The sequence below is a fragment of the Salmo salar genome, chromosome 03 (genome assembly GCF_965601325.2).
Source record: "Salmo salar chromosome 03, fSalSal1, whole genome shotgun sequence".
Taxonomy (NCBI): Eukaryota; Metazoa; Chordata; class Actinopteri; order Salmoniformes; family Salmonidae; genus Salmo; species Salmo salar.
The window spans coordinates 99,782,501-99,804,658 of NC_138293.1; the positions used below are offsets into that span (position 1 = coordinate 99,782,501).

Sequence of the window (22,158 nt, forward strand, 5' to 3'; positions counted from 1 at the left end):
TCTATCTATCTATCTATCTATCTATGTATCTATCTATCTATCTATCTATCTATCTATCTATCTATCTATCTATCTATCTATCTATCTATCTATCTATCTATCTATCTATCTATCTATCTATCTATCTATCTATCTATCTATCTATCTATCTATCTATCTATCTATCTATCTATCTATCTATCTATCTATCTATCTATGTATCTATCTCTCTATCTCTCTATCTCTCTATCTCTCTATCTCTCTCTCTCTCTCTCTCTCTCTCTCTCTTTCTGTGTCTCTCTCTTTCTGTATATAAATTCAATTCAAGGGGCTTTATTGGCATGGGAAACATATGTTAACATTGCCAAAGCAAGTGAAGTAGATAATATACACAAGTGAAATAAACAATAAAATGAACAGTAAACATTTAACATACAGAAGTTCCAAAAGAATAAAGACATTACAAATGTCATATTATGTCTATATACAGTGTTGTAACGATGTACAAATGGTTAATGTACAAAAGGGAAAATAAATATGGGTTGTATTTACAGTGGTGTTTGTTCTTCACTGGTTGACATTTTCTTGTGGCAACAGGTCATACATCTTGCTGCTGTGATGGCACACTATGGTATTTCACCCAGTTGATATGCGAGTTTATCAAAATCGAGTTTGTTTTTTAATTCTTTGTGGGTCTGTGTAATCTGAGGGAAATATGTGTCTCTAATATGGTCATACATTGGGCAGGAGGTTAGGAAGTGCAGCTCAGTTTCCACCTCATTTTGTGGGCAGTGTGCACATAGCCTGTCCTCTCTTGAGAGCCAGGTCTGCCTACGGTGGCCTTTCTCAATAGCAAGGCTATGCTCACCGAGTCTGTACATAGTCAAAGCTTTCCTTAAGTTTGGGTCAGTCACAGTGGTCAGGTATTCTGCCACTGTGTACTCTCCGTTTAGGTACAAATAGCATTCTAGTTTGCTCAGTTTTTTTGTTAATTCTTTCCAATGTGTCAACTAATTATCTTTTTGTTTTCTCATGATTTGGTTGGGTCTAATTGTATTGCTGTCCTGGGGCTCTGTGGGGTGTGTTTGTGTTTGTGAACAGAGCCCCAGGACCAGCTTGCTTAGGGAACTCTTCTCCAGGTTCATCTGTCTGTAGGTGATGGCTTTGTTATGGAAGGTTTGGGAATCGCTTCCTTTTAGGTGGCTGTAGAATTTAACGGCTCTTTTCTGGATTTTGATCATTAGCGGGTATCGGCCTAATTCTGCTCTGCATGCATTATTTGGTATTCTACGTTGTACATGGGGGATATTTTAGCAGAATTCAATGCAGAGTCTCAATTTGGTGTTTGCCCCATTTTGTGAATTCTTGGTTGGTGAGCGGACCCCAGACCTCACAACCATAAAGGGCAATGGGTTCTATAATTGATTCAAGTATTTTTAGCCAGATCCTAATTGGTATGTCTAATTTTATGTTCCTTTTGATGGCATAGAAGGCCCTTCTTGCCTTGTCTCTCAGATCGTTCACAGCTTTGTGGAAGTTACCTGTGGCGCTGATGTTTAGGCCGAGGTATGTATAGTTTTTTGTGTGCTCTAGGGCAATGGTGTCTAGATGGAATTTGTATTTGTGGTCCTGGCGACTGGACCTTTTTTGGAACACCATTATTTTGGTCGTACTGAGATTTACTGTCAGGGCCCAGGTCTGGCAGAATCTGTGCAGATCTGCTGTACAGAAGATCTGCTTCTTGGTTGGGGAAAGAAGCACCAGACCATCAGCAAACAGTAGACACATGACTCCCTGTCTCACCCCACGGCCCTGTGGGAAGAAATGTGTGTGTTTTTTGCCAATTTTAACCATATACTTGTTGTTTGTGTACATGGATTTTGTAATGTCGTATGTTTTACCCCAACACCACTTTCCATCAATTTGTATAGCAGACCCTCATGCAAAATTGAGTCTGCTTTTTTTAAATCAACAAAGCATAAGAAGACTTTGCCTTTGTTTTGTTTTGTTTGTTTGTCAATTAGGGTGAATACGTGGTCTGTCGTATGATAATTTGGTAAAAAGCCAATTTGACATTTGCTCAGTACATTGTTTTCACTGAGGAAATGTACGAGTCCGCTGTTAATGATCATGCAGAGGATTTTCACAATGTTGCTGTCGACAAATATCCCACAGTAGTTATTGGGGTCAAATTTGTCTCCACTTTTGTGGATTGGGGTGATCAGTCCTTGGTTCCAAATATTGGGGAAGATGCCAGAGCTGAGGATGATGTTAAAGAGTTTTATTATAGCCAATTGGAATTTGTTGTCTGTACAGTATTTTGTCCTGTAGTTCATTCAAGGTAATTGGAGAATCCAATGGGTTCTGGTAGTCTTTAATAGTTGATTCTAAGATTTGTATTTGATCATGTATATGTTTTTGCTGTTTGTTCTTTGGTATAGGGCCAAAAAGTTTGGAGAAGTTTTTTACCCATACATCTCCGTTTTGGATAGATAATTCTTCGTGTTGTTGTTTGTTTAGTGTTTTCCAATTTTCCCAGAAGTGGTTAGAGTCTACGGATTCTTCAGTTACATTGAGCTGATTTCTGACGTGCTGTTCCTTCTTTTTCCATAGTGTGTTTATGAATTGTTTTAGTGATTCACCATAGTCAAGACGTAGGCTCAGGTTTTCTGGGTCTCTATGTTTTTGGTTGGACAGGATTCTCAATTTCTTTCTTAGGTTTTTGCATTCTTCATCAAACCATTTATCATTGTTGTTCATTTTTTTCGGTTTTCTATTTGAACATTTTAGAATTGTTAGGGAAGCTGAGAGGTCAAATATACTGTTAAGATTTTCTACTGCCAAGTTTACACCTTCACTATTACAGTGGAACGTTTTGTCCAGGAAGTTGTCTAAAAGGGATTGAATTTGTTGTTGCCTAATAGTTTTTTGGTAGGTTTCCACACTACTTTCCTTCCATCTATAGCATTTCGTAATATTACTCAGTTCCTTTGGCTTTGATGCCTCATGATTGAGTATCGCTCTGTTCAAGTAGACTGTGATTTTGCTGTGATCTGATTGGGGTGTCAGTGGGCTGACTGTGAACGCTCTGAGAGACTCTGGGTTGAGGTCAGTGATAAAGTAGTCTACAGTACTACTGCCAAGAGATGAGCTATAGGTGTACCTACCGTGAGAGTCCCCTCGAAGCCTACTGTACCATTGACTATGTACGTACCCAGCGTGCGACAGAGTACCCCCTGAGTCCCTTCCCTGTTTCACACCTGGTAGTTTGGTGGATGCGACTCTGTAACCTAGAGGGCAACCATCTCCTCTATACCAGGTTTCTTGTAGGATGACAATGTCTGTATTTCAAATTTCTTTGATGAAGTCCAGGTTCCTGCTCTTTAGGCCAAAGGCAGATGACCTCAGACCTTGATATTCCAGGATGAGATAGTGAAGGCTTTGTGTTCCATGAAGTGTCCAATGTTGTTGGTCGTGTGGTTTGGCCTCAGGCCAGTAAGTGCGAGCAGAGCCTGCTGAGCATCTGGTACATGCCATTGGCTTGGGCTAGTGTAAGAGTGGGGGTTGGGCCTGTTTGCCTGCTCACGGCCTGGGTGTATGTGTGACTTCCATGTTGAGGCCCTCTGGCCCTCTTTGCGGGAGTGGGGGGCATGGGGTGGGCAGGAGGGGCATAGGTCTGATCTGAGGGGACCTAAATGGGGTGTGGGCATGGTTGACTTGGGGGGGGTGTTGATTGGTTGGGTGGGGGTGTGTATATGGCTGAGGGGGGGGGGGGGGGTCCCCAGGTCTGGGATAGTGTCTCGCTGGTCTGGGCGGGGTGTCTATTGATCTGTTGCTCCTGTGTGAAGTGTTGGGGCTGCGTTTGAGAGCGATGTCCTTTAGAGTCCAGGCGAAGGTGGGCACTGCTGCCTTGTATAGGTGGACCTGGTCATAAAGGCTGTTCAAGTCCAGGGTGGAGTGGTGGTCCAGGTAAACATTTAGTTTTGAGGCACAGTCACGGGAAATACTTGCGTTTACCCGCTGTGTGGTAGCAGGGTGGAAGTATTTTTGTGGTTGCAGGGGGAGATAACCACTTGTTTCATTGGGGAAAGTAGAAGAAACTTTTTCAATCACTCCCTTTAGTGCTGTGGCCACACTTTCCTGCTGGGCCCTCAGGTTGTTTGTGTCTGTGTGTATTATTATGTGGCTGGGTGAACCTAGTTGGTCCTCAGACAGAAGGTCTAGGGTGCGCTGGGTGAACCTAGTTGGTCCTCAGACAGAAGGTCTAGGGTGCGCTGGGTGAACCTAGTTGGTCCTCAGACAGAAGGTCTAGGGCGCGCTGGGTGTTTGGACAACAGAGTTTGGACACTTGTATATATTTCCTGTTTGAGTCCATATGGAGTACAATCTGTGTCTTGTGTATGTCCTCAGTGGGTGTGAGGGGGTTGTCAGGGGGGCTATCAGGGTGGCTGACACGGGGGGGTGCTCAGAGGGGGTGAGATCCCCTGGGCTTGGGGTTCTTCATTTGTCTGTTCTGCTGTGATGTTAACACTATGGTCAGGGTCTGGTGTGGACTGTTCTGCTGTGGTGTCGACGCTATGGTCAGGGTCTGGTGTGGACTGTTCTGCTGTGATGTCAACACTATGGTCAGGGTCTGGGTCTGGTGTGGACTGTTCTGCTGTGATGTTAACACTATGGTCATGGTCTGGTGTGGACTGTTCTGCTGTGGTGTTGACACTATGGTCAGGGTCTGGTGTGGACTGTTCTGCTGTGGTGTCAACACTATGGTCAGGGTCTGGTGTGGACTGTTCTGCTGTGGTGTCAACACTATGGTCAGGGTCTGGTGTGGACTGTTCTGCTGTGGTGTTGACACTATGGTCAGGGTCTGGTGTGGACTGTTCTGCTGTGGTGTTAACACTATGGTCAGGGTCTGGTGTGGACTGTTCTGCTGTGGTGTCAACACTATGGTCAGGGTCTGGTGTGGACTGTTCTGCTGTGATGTCAACACTATGGTCAGGGTCTGGTGTGGACTGTTCTGCTGTGGTGTCAACACTATGGTCAGGGTCTGGTGTGGACTGTTCTGCTCTGGTGTCAACACTATGGTCAGGGTCTGGTGTGGACTGTTCTGCTGTGGTGTCAACACTATGGTCAGGGTCTGGTGTGGACTGTTCTGCTGTGGTGTTAACACTATGGTCAGGGTCTGTGTGGACTGTTCTGCTGTGGTGTCAACACTATGGTCTGGTGTGGACTGTTCTGCTGTGGTGTCAACACTATGGTCAGGGTCTGGTGTGGACTGTTCTGCTGTGGTGTCAACACTATGGTCTGGTGTGGACTGTTCTGCTGTGATGTTAACACTATGGTCAGGGTCTGGTGTGGACTGTTCTGCTGTGGTGTCAACACTATGGTCAGGGTCTGGTGTGGACTGTTCTGCTGTGATGTTAACACTATGGTCAGGGTCTGGTGTGGACTGTTCTGCTGTGATGTTAACACTATGGTCAGGGTCTGGTGTGGACTGTTCTGCTGTGATGTCAACACTATGGTCAGGGTCTGGTGTGGACTGTTCTGCTGTGGTGTTAACACTATGGTCAGGGTCTGGTGTGGACTGTTCTGCTGTGGTGTCAACACTATGATCAGGGTCTGGTGTTGACTGTTCTGCTGTGGTGTCAACACTATAGTCAGGGTCTGGTGTGGACTGTTCTGCTGTGGTGTCGACGTCAGGGTCTGGTGTGGACTGTTCTGCTGTGGTGTCAACACTATGGTCAGGGTCTGGTGTGGACTGTTCTGCTGTGGTGTCAACACTATGGTCAGGGTCTGGTGTGGACTGTTCTGCTGTGGTGTCAACACTATGGTCAGGGTCTGGTGTGGACTGTTCTGCTGTGATGTCAACACTATGATCAGGGTCTGGTGTTGACTGTTCTGCTGTGGTGTCAACACTATAGTCAGGGTCTGGTGTGGACTGTTCTGCTGTGGTGTCGACGTCAGGGTCTGGTGTGGACTGTTCTGCTGTGGTGTCAACACTATGGTCAGGGTCTGGTGTGGACTGTTCTGCTGTGGTGTCAACACTATGGTCAGGGTCTGGTGTGGACTGTTCTGCTGTGGTGTCAACACTATGGTCAGGGTCTGGTGTGGACTGTTCTGCTGTGGTGTCGACACTATGGTCAGGGTCTGGTGTGGACTGTTCTGCTGTGGTGTCGACGTTATGGTCTGGTGTGGACTGTTCTGCTGTGATGTCAACACTATGGTCAGGGTCTGGTGTGGACTGTTCTGCTCTGGTGTCAACACTATGGTCAGGGTCTGGTGTGGACTGTTCTGCTGTGGTGTCGACACTATGGTCAGGGTCTGGTGTGGACTGTTCTGCTGTGGTGTCAACACTATGGTCTGGTGTGGACTGTTCTGCTGTGGTGTCAACACTATGGTCAGGGTCTGGTGTGGACTGTTCTGCTGTGGTGTGGAGACTTTTGTCAGGAGCTGAGGTGAGCTGTTCTGCTGGCTTCTCTGGACTGTTGTCTGGGTCTGGTTAAGGGGGTGTTGTTGTGCTGGACTGTTGTCTGGGTCTGGTTAAGGGGGTGTTGTTGTACTGGACTGTTGTCTGGGTCTGGTTAAGGTGGTGTTGTGCTGGACTGTTGTCTGGGTCTGGTTAAGGGGGTGTTGTTGAACTGGACTGTTGTCTGGGTCTGTGCTGACTGGAGTGTAATCACCTGCTGTTCCAGCTCCACCTGTCTTACCTCCAGCTGTGTAAATGTATCCTTCATTTCAATGAGAGGGTAGTACTCTGTGCTGGGAGGTTAACTTTCCGCTTGGAGTTGCTCGTCTGTGGGGTTATATAATGAAGAGGTCTGGTCTGACCTGCTCGGGGTATCTTTCTCAAAGGAGAGCTTCTCCTGCTGAGCTAATTCTTTGATTAGATGAAAGTCCAGCTGAAAGTGTTTGGGTTTGCCCTGTACCAATACTGTTCCAGAGATTTATATTAGCTGACTTAGAGTCCTTGTTGTCTAGTATCCTGAGTTTCCACCCCTCATTAACACCCCCTCATTAACACCCCACAGAGGGGTGTTAATATAGCACTGTGCCATGCCAGGGGATGGTCTGGTTAATATAACACTGTGCCATGCCAGGGGATGGTCTGGTTAATATAGCACTGTGCCATGCCAGGGGATGGTCTGGTTAATATAGCACTGTGCCATGCCAGGGGATGGTCTGGTTAATATAGCACTGTGCCATGCCAGGGGATGGTCTGGTTAATATAGCACTGTGCCATGCCAGGGGATGGTCTGGTTAATATAGCACTGTGCCATGCCAGGGGATGGTCTGGTTAATATAGCACTGTGCCATGCCAGGGAATGGTCTGGTTAATATAGCACTGTGCCATGCCAGGGGATGGTCTGGTTAATATAGCACTGTGCCATGCCAGGGGATGGTCTGGTTAATATAGCACTGTGCCATGCCAGGGGATGGTCTGGTTAATATAGCACTGTGCCATGCCAGGGGATGGTCTGGTTAATATAGCACTGTGCCATGCCAGGGGATGGTCTGGTTAATATAGCACTGTGCCATGCCAGGGGATGGTCTGGTTAATATAGCACTGTGCCATGCCAGGGGATGGTCTGGTTAATATAACACTGTGCCATGCCAGGGGATGGTCTGGTTAATATAGCACTGTGCCATGCCAGGGAATGGTCTGGTTAATATAACACTGTGCCAGGGGATGGTCTGGTTAATATAGCACTGTGCCATGCCAGGGGATGGTCTGGTTAATATAGCACTGTGCCATGCCAGGGGATGGTCTGGTTAATATAACACTGTGCCAGGGGATGGTCTGGTTAATATAACACTGTGCCATGGGATGGTCTGGTTAATATAACACTGTGCCAGGGGATGGTCTGGTTAATATAACACTGTGCCAGGGGATGGTCTGGTTAATATAACACTGTGCCAGGGGATGGTCTGGTTAATATAGCACTGTGTCATGCCAGGGGATGGTCTGGTTAATATAACACTGTGCCAGGGGATGGTCTGGTTAATATAACACTGTGCCAGGGGATGGTCTGGTTAATATAGCACTGTGCCATGCCAGGGGATGGTCTGGTTAATATAGCACTGTGCCATGCCAGGGGATGGTCTGGTTAATATAACACTGTGCCAGGGGATGGTCTGGTTAATATAGCACTGTGCCAGGGGATGGTCTGGTTAATATAGCACTGTGCCATGCCAGGGGATGGTCTGGTTAATATAGCACTGTGCCATGCCAGGGGATGGTCTGGTTAATATAGCACTGTGTCATGCCAGGGGATGGTCTGGTTAATATAGCACTGTGCCAGGGGATGGTCTGGTTAATATAGCACTGTGCCAGGGGATGGTCTGGTTAATATAGCACTGTGCCATGCCAGGGGATGGTCTGGTTAATATAACACTGTGCCAGGGGATGGTCTGGTTAATATAGCACTGTACCATGCCAGGGGATGGTCTGGTTAATATAGCACTGTGCCATGCCAGGGGATGGTCTGGTTAATATTGCACTGTACCATGCCAGGGGATGGTCTGGTTAATATAACACTGTGCCAGGGGATGGTCTGGTTAATATAGCACTGTGTCATGCCAGGGGATGGTCTGGTTAATATAGCACTGTGCCAGGGGATGGTCTGGTTAATATAGCACTGTGCCAGGGGATGGTCTGGTTAATATAGCACTGTGTCATGCCAGGGGATGGTCTGGTTAATATAGCACTGTGCCAGGGGATGGTCTGGTTAATATAGCACTGTGCCAGGGGATGGTCTGGTTAATATAGCACTGTGTCAGGGGATGGTCTGGTTAATATAGCACTGTGCCATGCCAGGGGATGGTCTGGTTAATATAGCACTGTGCCATGCCAGGGGATGGTCTGGTTAATATAGCACTGTGCCATGCCAGGGGATGGTCTGGTTAATATAGCACTGTGCCAGGGGATGGTCTGTGTGGAAGATGAGGTTGCTGATGTTCCCATTTTTATAATAGTCAACAAGAAGTGTCTCTTGATTTTCCATAAGGAGCTTCATTTTGTACTCTTTTCTTGCCTTATTATTCTTTACGTACAGAGGGTACTGTATTTTAATTACCTCTGAACAGCAGGAGGCAGCTTCTAAGCCCTCTGCGTTTGGGTAGCCTGTTTGATTCTCCTGCCATTGTTGGGCTAAAGGGCTTTGACACCTCTCACATGACACGTCAGTGCTAATTAAAGTTGTATCTCCTTGTCCTAGCAGGCTTAGTAGTCCAACTCAGCATTCAGTCCTCATAAAGTAAAATATATCATTGTAATGTATTTTTATTCTTGGCTTTTGAACAAAAATATGGCTTCAGACTAAACATTACTCACTCAATTCCAGGTGGTGTTTTCAGTTTGTTTGCCAGAGCATTTGGCGTATGGCTTGGGCCTTCCAGGTGATTCCGTAATTCCGTCCAATATCAGGTTGTAGGTTTGGAGTTTTGATCTGGAGCGAAGGTTAGGCTGTGGAGGGTAGAATCCTGTACATGTCCCTGCCAAAAAATCCAAGTTTATCTAACTCCAAATCTATATTTTTCCTAGAACATACTGAAAAATGCAGGAGCTCATCTGCTCTTGACCTCTCTGTCCTCTGTCTTCTCTCTCTCTGGTGGTATATCTCTCTCTCCTCTTTCTTTCTCTCTCTCTCTCTCTCTTTCTGTATCTCTCTCCCTTCCTCCTCCTCTCTTCAGAGCAGGTCAGAGCAGGTCAGCACCATAGACACCAGTGAGTAATGACGGCCTCCACTGGCTGACATTCATACCACATGAATGGTGTGTGTGTGTGAGAGACTGTGTGTGTGTGTGTGTGACTGTGTGTGTTTGTGTGTTCCACCAAGAGCGGGTCGGAGATGTTTCAGCCCAGCTGCTGTAGCCGCAGGACAGCTGTTGCTCTCGCAGGCAAATGGCACCCTATTCCCTACATAGTGCACTACTTTTGACCAGAACCCATAGGAATAGGGTTATACGTGTAAAAACAACAGCTGCATGTCGGTGTTGTAATCCATTTAGAAATAGCATTGTCCTCTTATTGAGTATCTATATATCCATATAAATGTTATTTCATGTGTACAGTGTGTTTATGAGTCATTACCATATCTAATGTAATATATGCTCATAGAGATGACAATGTGTTAATGAGCATTACCATATCTAATGTAATATATGCTCATAGAGATGACAATGTGTTTGAGTCATTACCATATCTAATGTAATATATGCTCATAGAGATGACAATGTGTTTATGAGTCATTACCATATCTAATGTAATATATGCTCATACGTACCTAATTGGTTTATTGATACATTTTGAAGTTCATAGCTGAACAATCTCCTCAAACAATAGCATGGTATTCTTTCACTGTAATAGCTACTGTAAATTGGACAGTGCAGTTAGATTAACAAGAATTTAAGCTTTCTGCCCATATCAGATATGTCTACAGTGGGGGTGTAACGTCCGTCGTTAGGAATGGACCAAGGCGCAGCGGGATGTTGGACACTCATGTTTATTTAATTAAAAAACACGTAAAGCATCCACTTGAAAAAACAATAAACAGAACTTACGACAGCAACAGTCTTGCAGGCTCCTACAACGCAGTGCAAGGACAACCACCCACAACCCCAAAGAAAAACACACACACCTATATAGGACTTCCAATCAAAGGCAACTCAACACACCTGCCTTCAATTGGAAGTCCCAATCACCAACCCAACATTTAACAAACACAAACCACCTGCCACATCCTGACCAAGACTAACACAATTACGCCCTCTGCTGGTCAGGACGTGACAGTACCCCCCCCCCCCCCCATCAAGGTGCAGACCCCGGGATGCACCTAAAAAAAGAAAACACAAGAAAATCCCCAATACCCCAACAAAACCAACAAACAATAACCCCTAAACAATAAGGGAGGGAAGGGAGGGTGGCTGCCGTCACCGACGGCATTGTGCTACACCCTCCCTCCCCAACCCACCTATCCTGGAGGTGGCTCAGGTGCAGGACGTGGAACTCGCTCCACCTTCGGCGTCGCCCACTTTGGTGGCGCTGATAGCTGCCGGGCAGACGGGCCACTCGGGCTGACCCTGGCAGACGGACCACTCGGGCTGGGTCGGAAGACATGCGGGCCACTCGGGCTGGGCCGGAGGACAGGCGGGCCACTCGGGCTGGGCCGGAGGACAGGAGGGCCACTCGGGCTGGGCAGGAGGGCCACTCGGGCTGGGCCGGAGGGCAGGAGGGCCACTCGGGCTGGGCCGGAGGGCAGGAGGGCCACTCGGGCTGGGCTGGAGGGCAGGAGGGCCACTCGGGCTGGGCCGGAGGACAGGAGGGCCCCTCGGGCTGGGCCGGAGGGCAGTCTGGCCACTCTGGCAGCTCCGGGCAGTCTGGCCACTCTGGCGGCTCCGGGCAGTCTGGCCACTCTGGCGGCTCCGGGCAGTCTGGCCACTCTGGCGGCTCCGGGCAGTCTGGCCACTCTGGCGGCTCCGGGCAGTCTGGCCACTCTGGCGGCTCCGGGCAGTCTGGCCACTCTGGCGGCTCCGGGCAGTCTGGCCACTCTGGCGGCTCCGGGCAGACGGGCCGCTCTGGCGGCTCCTGACTAGCGGGTGGCTCTGGCGGCTCCTGACTAGCGGGCGGCTCTGGCGGCTCCTGACTAGCGGGCGGCTCTGGCGGCTCCCGACTAGCGGGCGGCTCTGGCGACTCACGACTGGCGGGCAGCTCTGGCGACTTACGACTGGCGGGCAGCTCTGGTGACTTACGACTGGCGGGCAGCTCTGGTGACTCTTGACTGGCGGGCAGCTCTGGTGACTGTTGACTGGCGAGGCTGGGCTGACGTACTATACTTCTGATGCGTGGGGCTGGTACTGGACGTGCCAGCCTGGAGACACACACCTCCATGCTAGTGCGTCTAGCAGGAAACACCGGACTGAAAGGGCGCACTGGCGGTCTTGAGTGCAGGGTTGGCATCACCCCTTCCGGCTCGATGCTCACCTTGCCCTGGCACCTGCGGGGCGCTGGTAGCGGGCGGACTGGGCTGTGCGTCCGTATAGGCAAGATGGTGCGTACCTCAGCGTAACATGGCGCCCTCCACCTCATACGCACCTCCCTGTAGTGACGGGTAGCTGGCTTACGGCTCTTCCTTGGCCTGGCCAAACTACCCGTGTGCCCCCCCCCCAAAAATGTCTTGGGGGTGCCTCTCCGGCTTCCTCGCCAGCCGTGTTCCAGCATAACGTTCGCGTTGGTTCCTCTGTCCAGCTGCCTCCACTCTCCTGAGTGCCTCCACTTGTTCCCATGGGAGGCGATCCCTTCCGGCCAGGATCTCTTCCCAGGTGTAGGCTCCCTTGCCGTCCAGGACGTCCTCCCATGTCCATTCCTCCATTTTGTTCTCCTGTGGCTTCCTCCTCTTCCGCTGCTTGGTCCTTTGGTGGTGGGTGGTTCTGTAACGTCAGTCGTTAGGAATGGACCAAGGCGCAGCGGGATTGTGGACACTCATGTTTATTTAATTAAAAAACACGTAAAGCATCCACTTGAAAAAACAATAAACAGAACTTACGACAGCAACAGTCTTGCAGGCTCCTACAACGCAGTGCAAGGACAACCACCCACAACCCCAAAGAAAAACACACACACCTATATAGGACTTCCAATCAAAGGCAACTCAACACACCTGCCTTCAATTGGAAGTCCCAATCACCAACCCAACATTTAACAAACACAAACCACCTGCCACATCCTGACCAAGACTAACACAATTACGCCCTCTGCTGGTCAGGACGTGACAGGGGGGGAAAAGTATTTGATTCCCTGCTGATTTTGTACGTTTGCCCACTGACAAAGAAATGATCAGTCTATAATTTTAATGGTAGGTTTATTTGAAAAGTGAGAGACAGAATAACAACAAAAAAAAACGAAAAACGCATGTCAAAAATGTTATAAAAGGATTAGCATTTTAATGAGGGAAATAAGTATTTGACCCCTCTGCAAAACATGACTTAGTACTTGGTGGCAAAACCCTTGTTGGCAATCACAGAGGTCAGACGTTTCTTGTAGTTGGCCACCAGGTTTGCACACATCTCAGGAGGGATTTTGTCCCACTCCTCTTTGCAGATCTTCTCCAAGTCATTATGGTTTCGAGGCTGACGTTTGGCAACTCGAACCTTCAGCTCCCTCCACAGATTTTCTATGAGAGTAAGGTCTGGAGACTGGCTAGGCCACTCCAGGACCTTAATGTGCTTCTTCTTGAGCCACTCCTTTGTTGCCTTGGCCGTGTGTTTTGGGTCATTGTCATGCTGGAATACCCATCCACGACCCATTTTCAATGCCCTGGCTGAGGGAAGGAGGTTCTCACCCAAGATTTGACAGTACATGGCCCCGTCAAATGATGCGGTGAAGTTGTCCTGTCCCCTTAGCAGAAAAACACCCCAAAGCATAATGTTTCCACCTCCATGTTTGACGGTGGAGATGGTGTTCTTGGGGTCATAGGCAGCATTCCTCCTCCTCCAAACATGGCGAGTTGAGTTGATGTCAAAGAGCTCCATTTTGGTCTCATCTGACCACAACACTTTCACCAGTTGTCCTCTGAGTCATTCAGATGTTCATTGGCAAACTTCAGACGGGCATGTCTATGTATTCTTGAGCAGGGGGACCTTGCGGGCGCTGCAGGATTTCAGTCCTTCATGGCGTAGTGTGTTACCAATTGTTTTCTTGGTGACTATGGTCCCAGCTGCCTTGAGATCATTGACAAGATCCTCCCGTGTAGTTCTGGGCTGATTCCTCACCGTTCTCATGATCATTGCAACTCCATGAGGTGAGATCTTGCATGGAGCCCCAGGCCGAGGGATATTGACAGTTCTTTTGTGTTTCTTCTATTTGCGAATAATCGCACCAAATGTTGTCACCTTCTCACCAAGCTGCTTGGCGATGGTCTTGTAGCCCATTCCAGCCTTGTGTAGGTCTACAATCTTGTCCCTGACATCCTTGGAGAGCTCTTTGGTCTTGGCCATGGTGGAGAGTTTGGAATCTGATTGATTGATTGCTTCTGTGGACAGGTGTCTTTTTTACAGGTAACAAGCTGCGGTTAGGAGCACTCCCTTTAAGAGTGTGCTCCTATTCTCAGCTCGTTACCTGTATAAAAGACACCTGGGAGCCAGAAATCTTTCTGATTGAGATGGGGTCAAATACTTATTTCCCTCATTAAAATGCAAATAAATTTATAACATTTCTGACATGCGTTTTTCTGGATTGTTCAAATAAACCTAAAATTATATACTGATCCTTTCTTTGTCAGTGGGCAAACGTACAAAATCAGCAGGGGATCAAATACTTTTTTCCCCCACTGTATGTCCTGGGAAATGTTCTTGTTACTTACAACCTCATGCTAATCACATTAGCGCACGTTAGTTCAACCGTCCCGTGGGGGGACCCACCGATCCTGTAGAGGTTAAACCTGTGTGTGTGTGTGTGTGTGTGTGTGTGTGTGTGTGTGTGTGTGTGTGTGTGTGTGTGTGTGTGTGTGTGTGTGTGTGTGTGTGTGTGTGTGTGTGTGTGTGTGTGTGTGTGTGTGTGTGTGTGTGTGTGTGTGTGTGTGTGTGTTTCTCTGTATTTGCATCTCCTCAGGTCTGCTAGGCATGGTGGCCCATATGATGTACACCCAGGTTTTCCAGATCACAGTTAGTCTGGGTCCTGAAGATTGGAGACCCCACTCCTGGGACTATGGATGGTCCTTCTGGTCAGTACTCATAATGTCTGTCTGTACAGTATGTCTGTGTGTTTGGTATGAGTGATGACTGTTACTCTGGTCAGTACTCATACTGTCTGTCTGTGTGTTTGGTATGAGTGATGACTGTTCCTCTGGTCAGTACTCATACTGTCTGTCTGTGTGTTTGGTATGAGTGATGACTGTTCCTCTGGTCAGTACTCATACTGTCTGTCTGTGTGTTTGGTATGAGTGATGACTGTTCCTCTGGTCAGTACTCATACTGTCTGTCTGTGTGTTTGGTATGAGTGATGACTGTTCCTCTGGTCAGTACTCATACTGTCTGTCTGTGTGTTTGGTATGAGTGATGACTGTTCCTCTGGTCAGTACTCATACTGTCTGTCTGTGTGTTTGGTATGAGTGATGACTGTTCCTCTGGTCAGTACTCATACTGAAGCTATTACAAACACCAACACATATGGCTGTTTTCTCTAGGCACTTCATCCCAAATGGCACCCTATTCCCTACATTGTGCACTACTTTTTGGCCAGAGTTTTATGACTCCGCCTTATGCGCATAGGGTGCCATTTGGGTGTACCTTAGATTGTCCTTGACTTTCTATCTTCCACGTCTATGGCTGGAGCTAGAGAAGACAGCTGTTGTCTGGGACACGCACACACAGACACACGCATGCTCACAAACACACACTCAAGAGGAAGAAGAGGTATTTCCATTGGCTGAATCAGTCTCTCTCTCCCTCTCTCTCCCTCTCTCTCCCTCAGCCTGGCATGGGGCTCCTTCACCTGCTGCATGGCAGCTTCCGTCACCACCCTCAACTCCTACACCAAGACGGTCATCGAGTTCCGGCACAAGCGCAAACTGTTCGAGCAGGGTCTCAGGGAGGAGCAGAACTACCTCGACCAGGAGGCCTTCCATTACTTCAGAGACCGCTCCCTCCAGTCCATATCCAGCTCCATGGAGGTCTACCCTGGGCACGGGGGAGGAAGGCTGCCTGGGGGGCCTGGAGGCCTGGTGGGGTCCGGGCTGGTTGGAGTACCAGGGAGAGGGAAGATGAGGGGGTCCTCAGGTTCCATCGACCTGGGAGAGAACTCTGAGTCCCTGGGGGAGGAACAGTGCTGAGAGAGGGGGGGGGGAGAGGGTTGGGGAGTGGAGGGTTGTGAAATTCTAGTAACTTTCCAAAAATTCCAAGGTTTTCCGGAAATCCTGGTTGTAAAATTCTGGGACTCAGGTGGGAATAATAAGCAGAAAATTGGGAATCCTAGAACCAGGAGGAAAACCTGGGAATCTTACAACCAGGAGGAAAACCTGGGGATTTACAACCAGGAGGAAAACCTGGGGATTTACAACCCTAGTGTTGAGAAGTTGATGAAGACGATGCTGATCTCAGATCAGTTTTGTATTTTCAGCACCAATGGTTCAGGTTAGGAGAGGTGTATATAGTGTCATGCTTTGGTCTGAACAAGTAGTGCACTATACTGTATACAGTGCCTTGCAAAAATATTCATCCCCTTGGCGTTTTTCCTATTTTGTTGCATTACAACCTGTAATTTAAATAGATTTTTATTTGTAATGGACATACACAAAATAGTCCAAATTGGTGAAGTGAAATGAAAAACGGAAAAGTGGTGTGTGCATATGTATTCACCCCCTTTGCTGTGAAGCCCCTAAATAAGATCTGGTGCAACCAATTACCTTCAGAAGTCACATAATTAGTTAAATAAAGTCCACCTGTGTGCAATCTAAGTGTCACATGATCTCAGTATATATACACCTGTTCTGAAAGGCCCCAGAGTCTGCAACACCATTAAGCAAGGGGCACCACCAAGCAAGCAGCACCATGAAGACCAAGGAGCTCTCCAAACAGGTCAGGGACAAAGTTGTGGAGAAGTACAGATCAGGGTTGGGTTATAAAAATATATCCGAAACTTTGAACATCCCACGGAGCACCATTAAATCCATTATTAAAAAATTGAAAGAATATGGCACCAAAACAAACCTGTCAAGAGAGCGCCGCCCACCAAAACTCACGGACCAGGCAAGGAGGGCATTAATCAGAGAGGCAACAAAGAGGCCAAAGATAACCCTGAAGGAGCTGCAAAGCTCCACAACGGAGATTGGAATATCTGTCCATAGGACCACTTTAAGCCGTACACTCCACAGAGATGGGCTTTATGGAAGAGTGGTCAGAAAAAAGCCGTTGCTTAAAGAAAAAAATAAGCAAATACATTTGGTGTTCGCCAAAAGGCATGTGAGAGACTCCCCAAACATATGGAAGAAGGTACTCTGGTCAGATGAGACTAAAATGTAGCATTTTGGCCATCAAGGAAAACACTATGCCTGGCGCAAACCCAACACCTCTCATCACCCCGAGAATACCATCCCCACAGTGAAGCATGGTGGTGGCAGCATTATGCTGTGGGGGATGTTTTTCATTGGCAGAGCTTGGGAAACTGGTCAGAATTTAGGAAATTATGGATGGCGCTAAATACAGGGAAATCCTTGAGGGAAACCTGTTTCAGTCTTCCAGAGATTTGAGACTGGGACGGCGGTTCACCTTCCAGCAGGACAATGACCCTAAGCATACTGCTAAAGCAACACTCAAGTGGTTTATGGGGAAACATTTAAATGTCTTGGAATGGCCTAGTCAAAGCCCAGACCTCATTCCAATTGAGAATCTGTGGTATGACTTAAAGATTGCTGTACACCAGCGGAACCCAACCAACTTGAAGGAGCTGGAGCAGTTTTGCCTTGAAGAATGGGCAAAAAATCCCAGTGGCTAGATGTGCCAAGCTTGTAGAGACATACCCCCAAGAGACTTTCAGCTGTAATTGCTGAGAAAGTGGCTCTACAAAGTATTGATTTTTTGGGGGGGTGAATAATTATGCACGCTGAAGTTTTCAGTTTTTTTGCCTTCTTTCTTGTTTGTTTCACAACAAAAAATATTTTGCATCTTTAAAGTGGTAGGCATGTTGTCTAAATCAAATGATACAAACCCCCCAAAAATCTATTTTCATTCCAGGTTGTAAGGCAACAAAATAGGAAAAATGCCAAGGGGGTGAATACTTTCGCAAGCCACTGTATATGTGGAATAGGGTGTCATGTGACACAGACAGTGATGAGGTAGATAGAGTTATGTAGACAGGGTGGCAGGGGGAACAGTGATGAGGTAGATAAGAGTTATGTAGACAGGGTGATGAGGTAGATAGAGTTATGTAGACAGGGTGATGAGGTAGATAGAGTTATGTAGGCAGGGTGGCAGGGGGAATAGTGATCAGATATATAGTTATGTAGACAGGGTGGCAGGGGGAACAGTGATGAGGTAGATAGAGTTATGTAGGCAGGGTGGCAGGGGGAACAGTGATCAGATATATAGAGTTATGTAGACAGGATGGCAGGGGGAACAGTGATGAGGTAGATAGGGTGATGAGATAGATAGAGTTATGTAGACAGGGTGGCAGGGGGAACAGTGATCAGATATATAGAGTTATGTAGACAGGGTGGCAGGGGGAATAGTGATCAGATATATAGTTATGTAGACAGGGTGGCAGGGGGAACAGTGATGAGGTAGATAGAGTTATGTAGGCAGGGTGGCAGGGGGAACAGTGATCAGATATATAGAGTTATGTAGACAGGATGGCAGGGGGAACAGTGATGAGGTAGATAGGGTGATAAGATAGATAGAGTTATGTAGACAGGGTGGCAGGGGGAACAGTGATCAGATATATAGAGTTATGTAGACAGGGTGGCAGGGGGAACAGTGATGAGGTAGATAGAGTTATGTAGACAGGGTGGCAGGGGGAATAGTGATCAGATATATAGTTATGTAGACAGGGTGGCAGGGGGAACAGTGATGAGGTAGATAGAGTTATGTAGACAGGGTGGCAGGGGGAACAGTGATGAGGTAGATAGAGTTATGTAGACAGGGTGATGAGGTAGATAGAGTTATGTAGACAGGGTGGCAGGGGAACAGTGATCAGATATATAGAGTTATATAGACAGGGTGATGAGGTAGATAGAGTTATGTAGACAGGGTGGCAGGGGGAACAGTGATGAGGTAGATAGAGTTATGTAGACAGGGTGATGAGGTAGATAGAGTTATGTAGGCAGGGTGGCAGGGGGAACAGTGATGAGGTAGATAGGGTGATGAGGTAGATAGAGTTATGTAGGCAGGGGGAACAGTGATGAGGTAGATAGAGTTATGTAGGCAGGGTGGCAGAGGGAACAGTGATGAGGTAGAGTTATGTAGACAGGGTGATGAGGTAGATATAGTTGTGTAGGCAGGGTGGCAGGGGGAACAGTGATGAGGTAGATAGAGTTATGTAGACAGGGTGATGAGGTAGATAGAGTTATGTAGACAGGGTGATGAGGTAGATAGAGTTATGTAGGCAGGGTGGCAGGGGGAACAGTGATGAGGTAGACTTATGTAGACAGGGTGATGAGGTAGATATAGTTGTGTAGGCAGGGTGGCAGGGGGAACAGTGATGAGGTAGATAGAGTTATGTAGACAGGATGATGAGGTAGATAGAGTTATGTAGACAGGGTGACAGGGGGAACAGTGGTTTAAGTCTCAAATGACAGCCTATTCCTAATGTAGTTCAGGCTCTGGTCAAAAGTAGCGCCCTACAAAAGTAGTGCCCTACATTAGAGATTCAATCCAATGTTGATGTGGAAGGAAGGGGCAATGTGGCGATGGAGAGGGTGCTAAGAGGAAACCAGACAGCTCCTCCTCTTCCTGTTCATCAGATGCGTTCCACATGGCAATATATCTCCTATGTAGTGTACTCATTTTAACCAGAGCTCTATGTGCCATAGTGCACTATAAAGAGAATAGGGTGCGATTTGGGACGTAACCCAAACCTTACCTGAAGCACTGTAAAGACTTCAAAAAAGGCCTCATTGCATTTTAGGACCCTTGAAGAAGTATATGGAAGGACTGAGGTAAAAATAATTAATGAAGAGTCCTAAGAAACCTGACCAGATGATCAGAACATTATAGACATACCAGCCACACAAAAAATATATATTCAAAGGTTTAGTCAAAAAAAAAAAAAAATGATTACATGAATATATTTGACCTTGTGAACTGTGATAGAAGGGGTGGTTTTTTGGGGAGGGAAGGTATAGGAGATTAAACTATATATTTATGAAAGTATATATCAAATACTATTACTAAATATATGAAATATATATTTCCGTATAAGATTTGTGATATTTCCAGTCAGTTGGGTGCAGGGATATTCTAGCTCTGTATTCATTAAGTTATTATGGATATTATTGAAACATACTCTTACATTGTGATGTTGAATGTGCAGCAAAAAGAAAATGATATTTAACCATTAAAAGGCACGAGGAGGTGTGGTATATGGCCAATATACCACGGATAAGGGCTGTTCTTACAGCCCTGGAGACAACCCTTGGCCATAGACCACAAACCCCTGAGGTGCCTTATTGCTATTATAAACTGGTTACCAACCTAATTAGAGCAGTAAAAAGACATGTTTTGTCATACCCGTGATATACCACGGCTGTCAGCCAATCAGCATTCAGTGCTCAAACCACTCAGTTTATAATTGGAGATATAAGATGTAATATATTTATAATACAGAGTAAGGTTGATTGTTTTGATCAGATGTTTGATTGTTTGATAAGAACACTTTAACACTGTCTCATGGTCATAATATATGTATTACAATACTACACATTACAGTACAATACAATACAGTATAATACAGTAAGGTTCATTGTTTTGATCAGATGTTTGATTGTCTGAACACTTTAACACTGCTACATGACCATAATATATGTGTTACAATACTACACATTACAGTACAATACAATACAGTAATATGCAATACAGAACTATAAAATACAGTACAATACAATACAGTACTATACAATACGGTACAATACAGTACTATACAATACAACACGGTACTGTACAATACTATACAGTACAATACTATACAGTACAATACAGTACAATACAATACAGTACTATGCAGTGCAATACAGTACCATACAATACAAAACAGTACAATACAGTACAATACAATACTATACAGTACAGTACAGTACAGTACAATACTATACAGTACAATATAATACTGTACAGTACAATACAAAACAGTACAATACAATACAGTACTAAACCATACAGTACTATACAATACAGTACAATACATACAGTATAATACAGTACAATACAATACAGTACATTGAATACAATACAATACTTGACAATACAGTACAATACAATACACTGTACAATATTAGACAATATAATGTATAATACAACTGCTCTAGCACAGTAACAACATGTATGCTTATTAAATACTAATGTTTTGGTGTTGAGGACTTAAAGAGGATGTGTTTAATATGTTCTGTCTCACTTGAATATGCCTTCATATGCTGCTTGTTGAATTTCATACGTTCATTTATTGTATTGATATATTCATAAAGAAATATCCTGGTGAAAACAGTAATAATGCTCTCCTTTACTTTCACTTCAACTAATCATCAACTAATCATCAACTAATCATCAATTAATCATTAATTAATCATCAACTAATCATCAACTAATCATCAACTAATCATCAATTAATCATCAACTAATCATCAATTAATCATCAATTAATCATCAACTAATCATCAACTAATCATCAACTAATCATCAATTAATCATCAACTAATCATCAACTAATCATCAATTAATCATCAACTAATCATCAATTAATCATCAACTAATCATCAACTAATCATCAACTAATCATCAAGCCCTTGACTAGGTGAAGCAGGTGAGGTAGTTCAGAGCTACTTACGACATGACGTAAGGTCTGGGGGTCTCCGAGGAGAGGTTTGAGAACCACTACAGTACAGCACAGTCTTCTCTGCCTATAAATGTAACGGTTCTGTAATGGCAGTCGCTGGGAGACGGGAAGCAAGTACAGGGTGAAGATTTAATTATAAATAGACATGAAACTAAACAAGAACAGCGTCTGGACAAGAAAAACAAAACAACATCAATGCAGACACGGGAATGAAACTGAGGAAGTGACAGATATAGGGGAGGCAATCAATGACATGATGGAGTCCAGGTGTGTCCGATGGAGCCTCGCTTAGTGTGCGTAACGATGGTGACAGGTGTGAGTAATGATGAGGAGCCCGGCGACCTCGAGCGCCAGAGAGCGGGAGCGGGAGCAGACGTGACAATAAAAGGTAGACTCAGCCAGATGACGTTGCACAAACAAAGTAAACACAATATCGGGTACATTTCCACAACAACAAAGAGCGTTGAAACTTCTCCAGTGTTTTGGTCCTGTAGCTAGCCTGTTGTAGCAGCCTGAAGTGCACCCCGTGCTCATGTTACATACTCTGTGTGACGGTGTGAAAGCAAAGTCTTGCATCGCAGGCATCTCAACATCTGCGGACGGCGCTGCTCGTTGCAACTTCTATCCAGCTGAGTCTACCATTAAAGTAT

The 22,158-nt window shown here is 46.1% G+C and overlaps 1 protein-coding gene across 1 annotated transcript in view; it reads left to right on the plus strand.

Moving 5' to 3' along the window:
- LOC106606336 (germ cell-specific gene 1-like protein) overlaps positions 1–21,215 on the plus strand; it is a 23,567-nt gene extending 2,352 nt beyond the window's left edge. The window contains exons 2-3 of the mRNA XM_045715907.2: positions 14,582–14,693; positions 15,443–21,215. Coding sequence (XP_045571863.1) covers positions 14,582–14,693; positions 15,443–15,800 — 470 coding nt within the window. The 3' untranslated portion in view covers positions 15,801–21,215. The remainder of the gene's footprint in view (positions 1–14,581; positions 14,694–15,442) is intronic.
- The last annotated feature ends 943 nt before the right edge of the window (positions 21,216–22,158 follow it).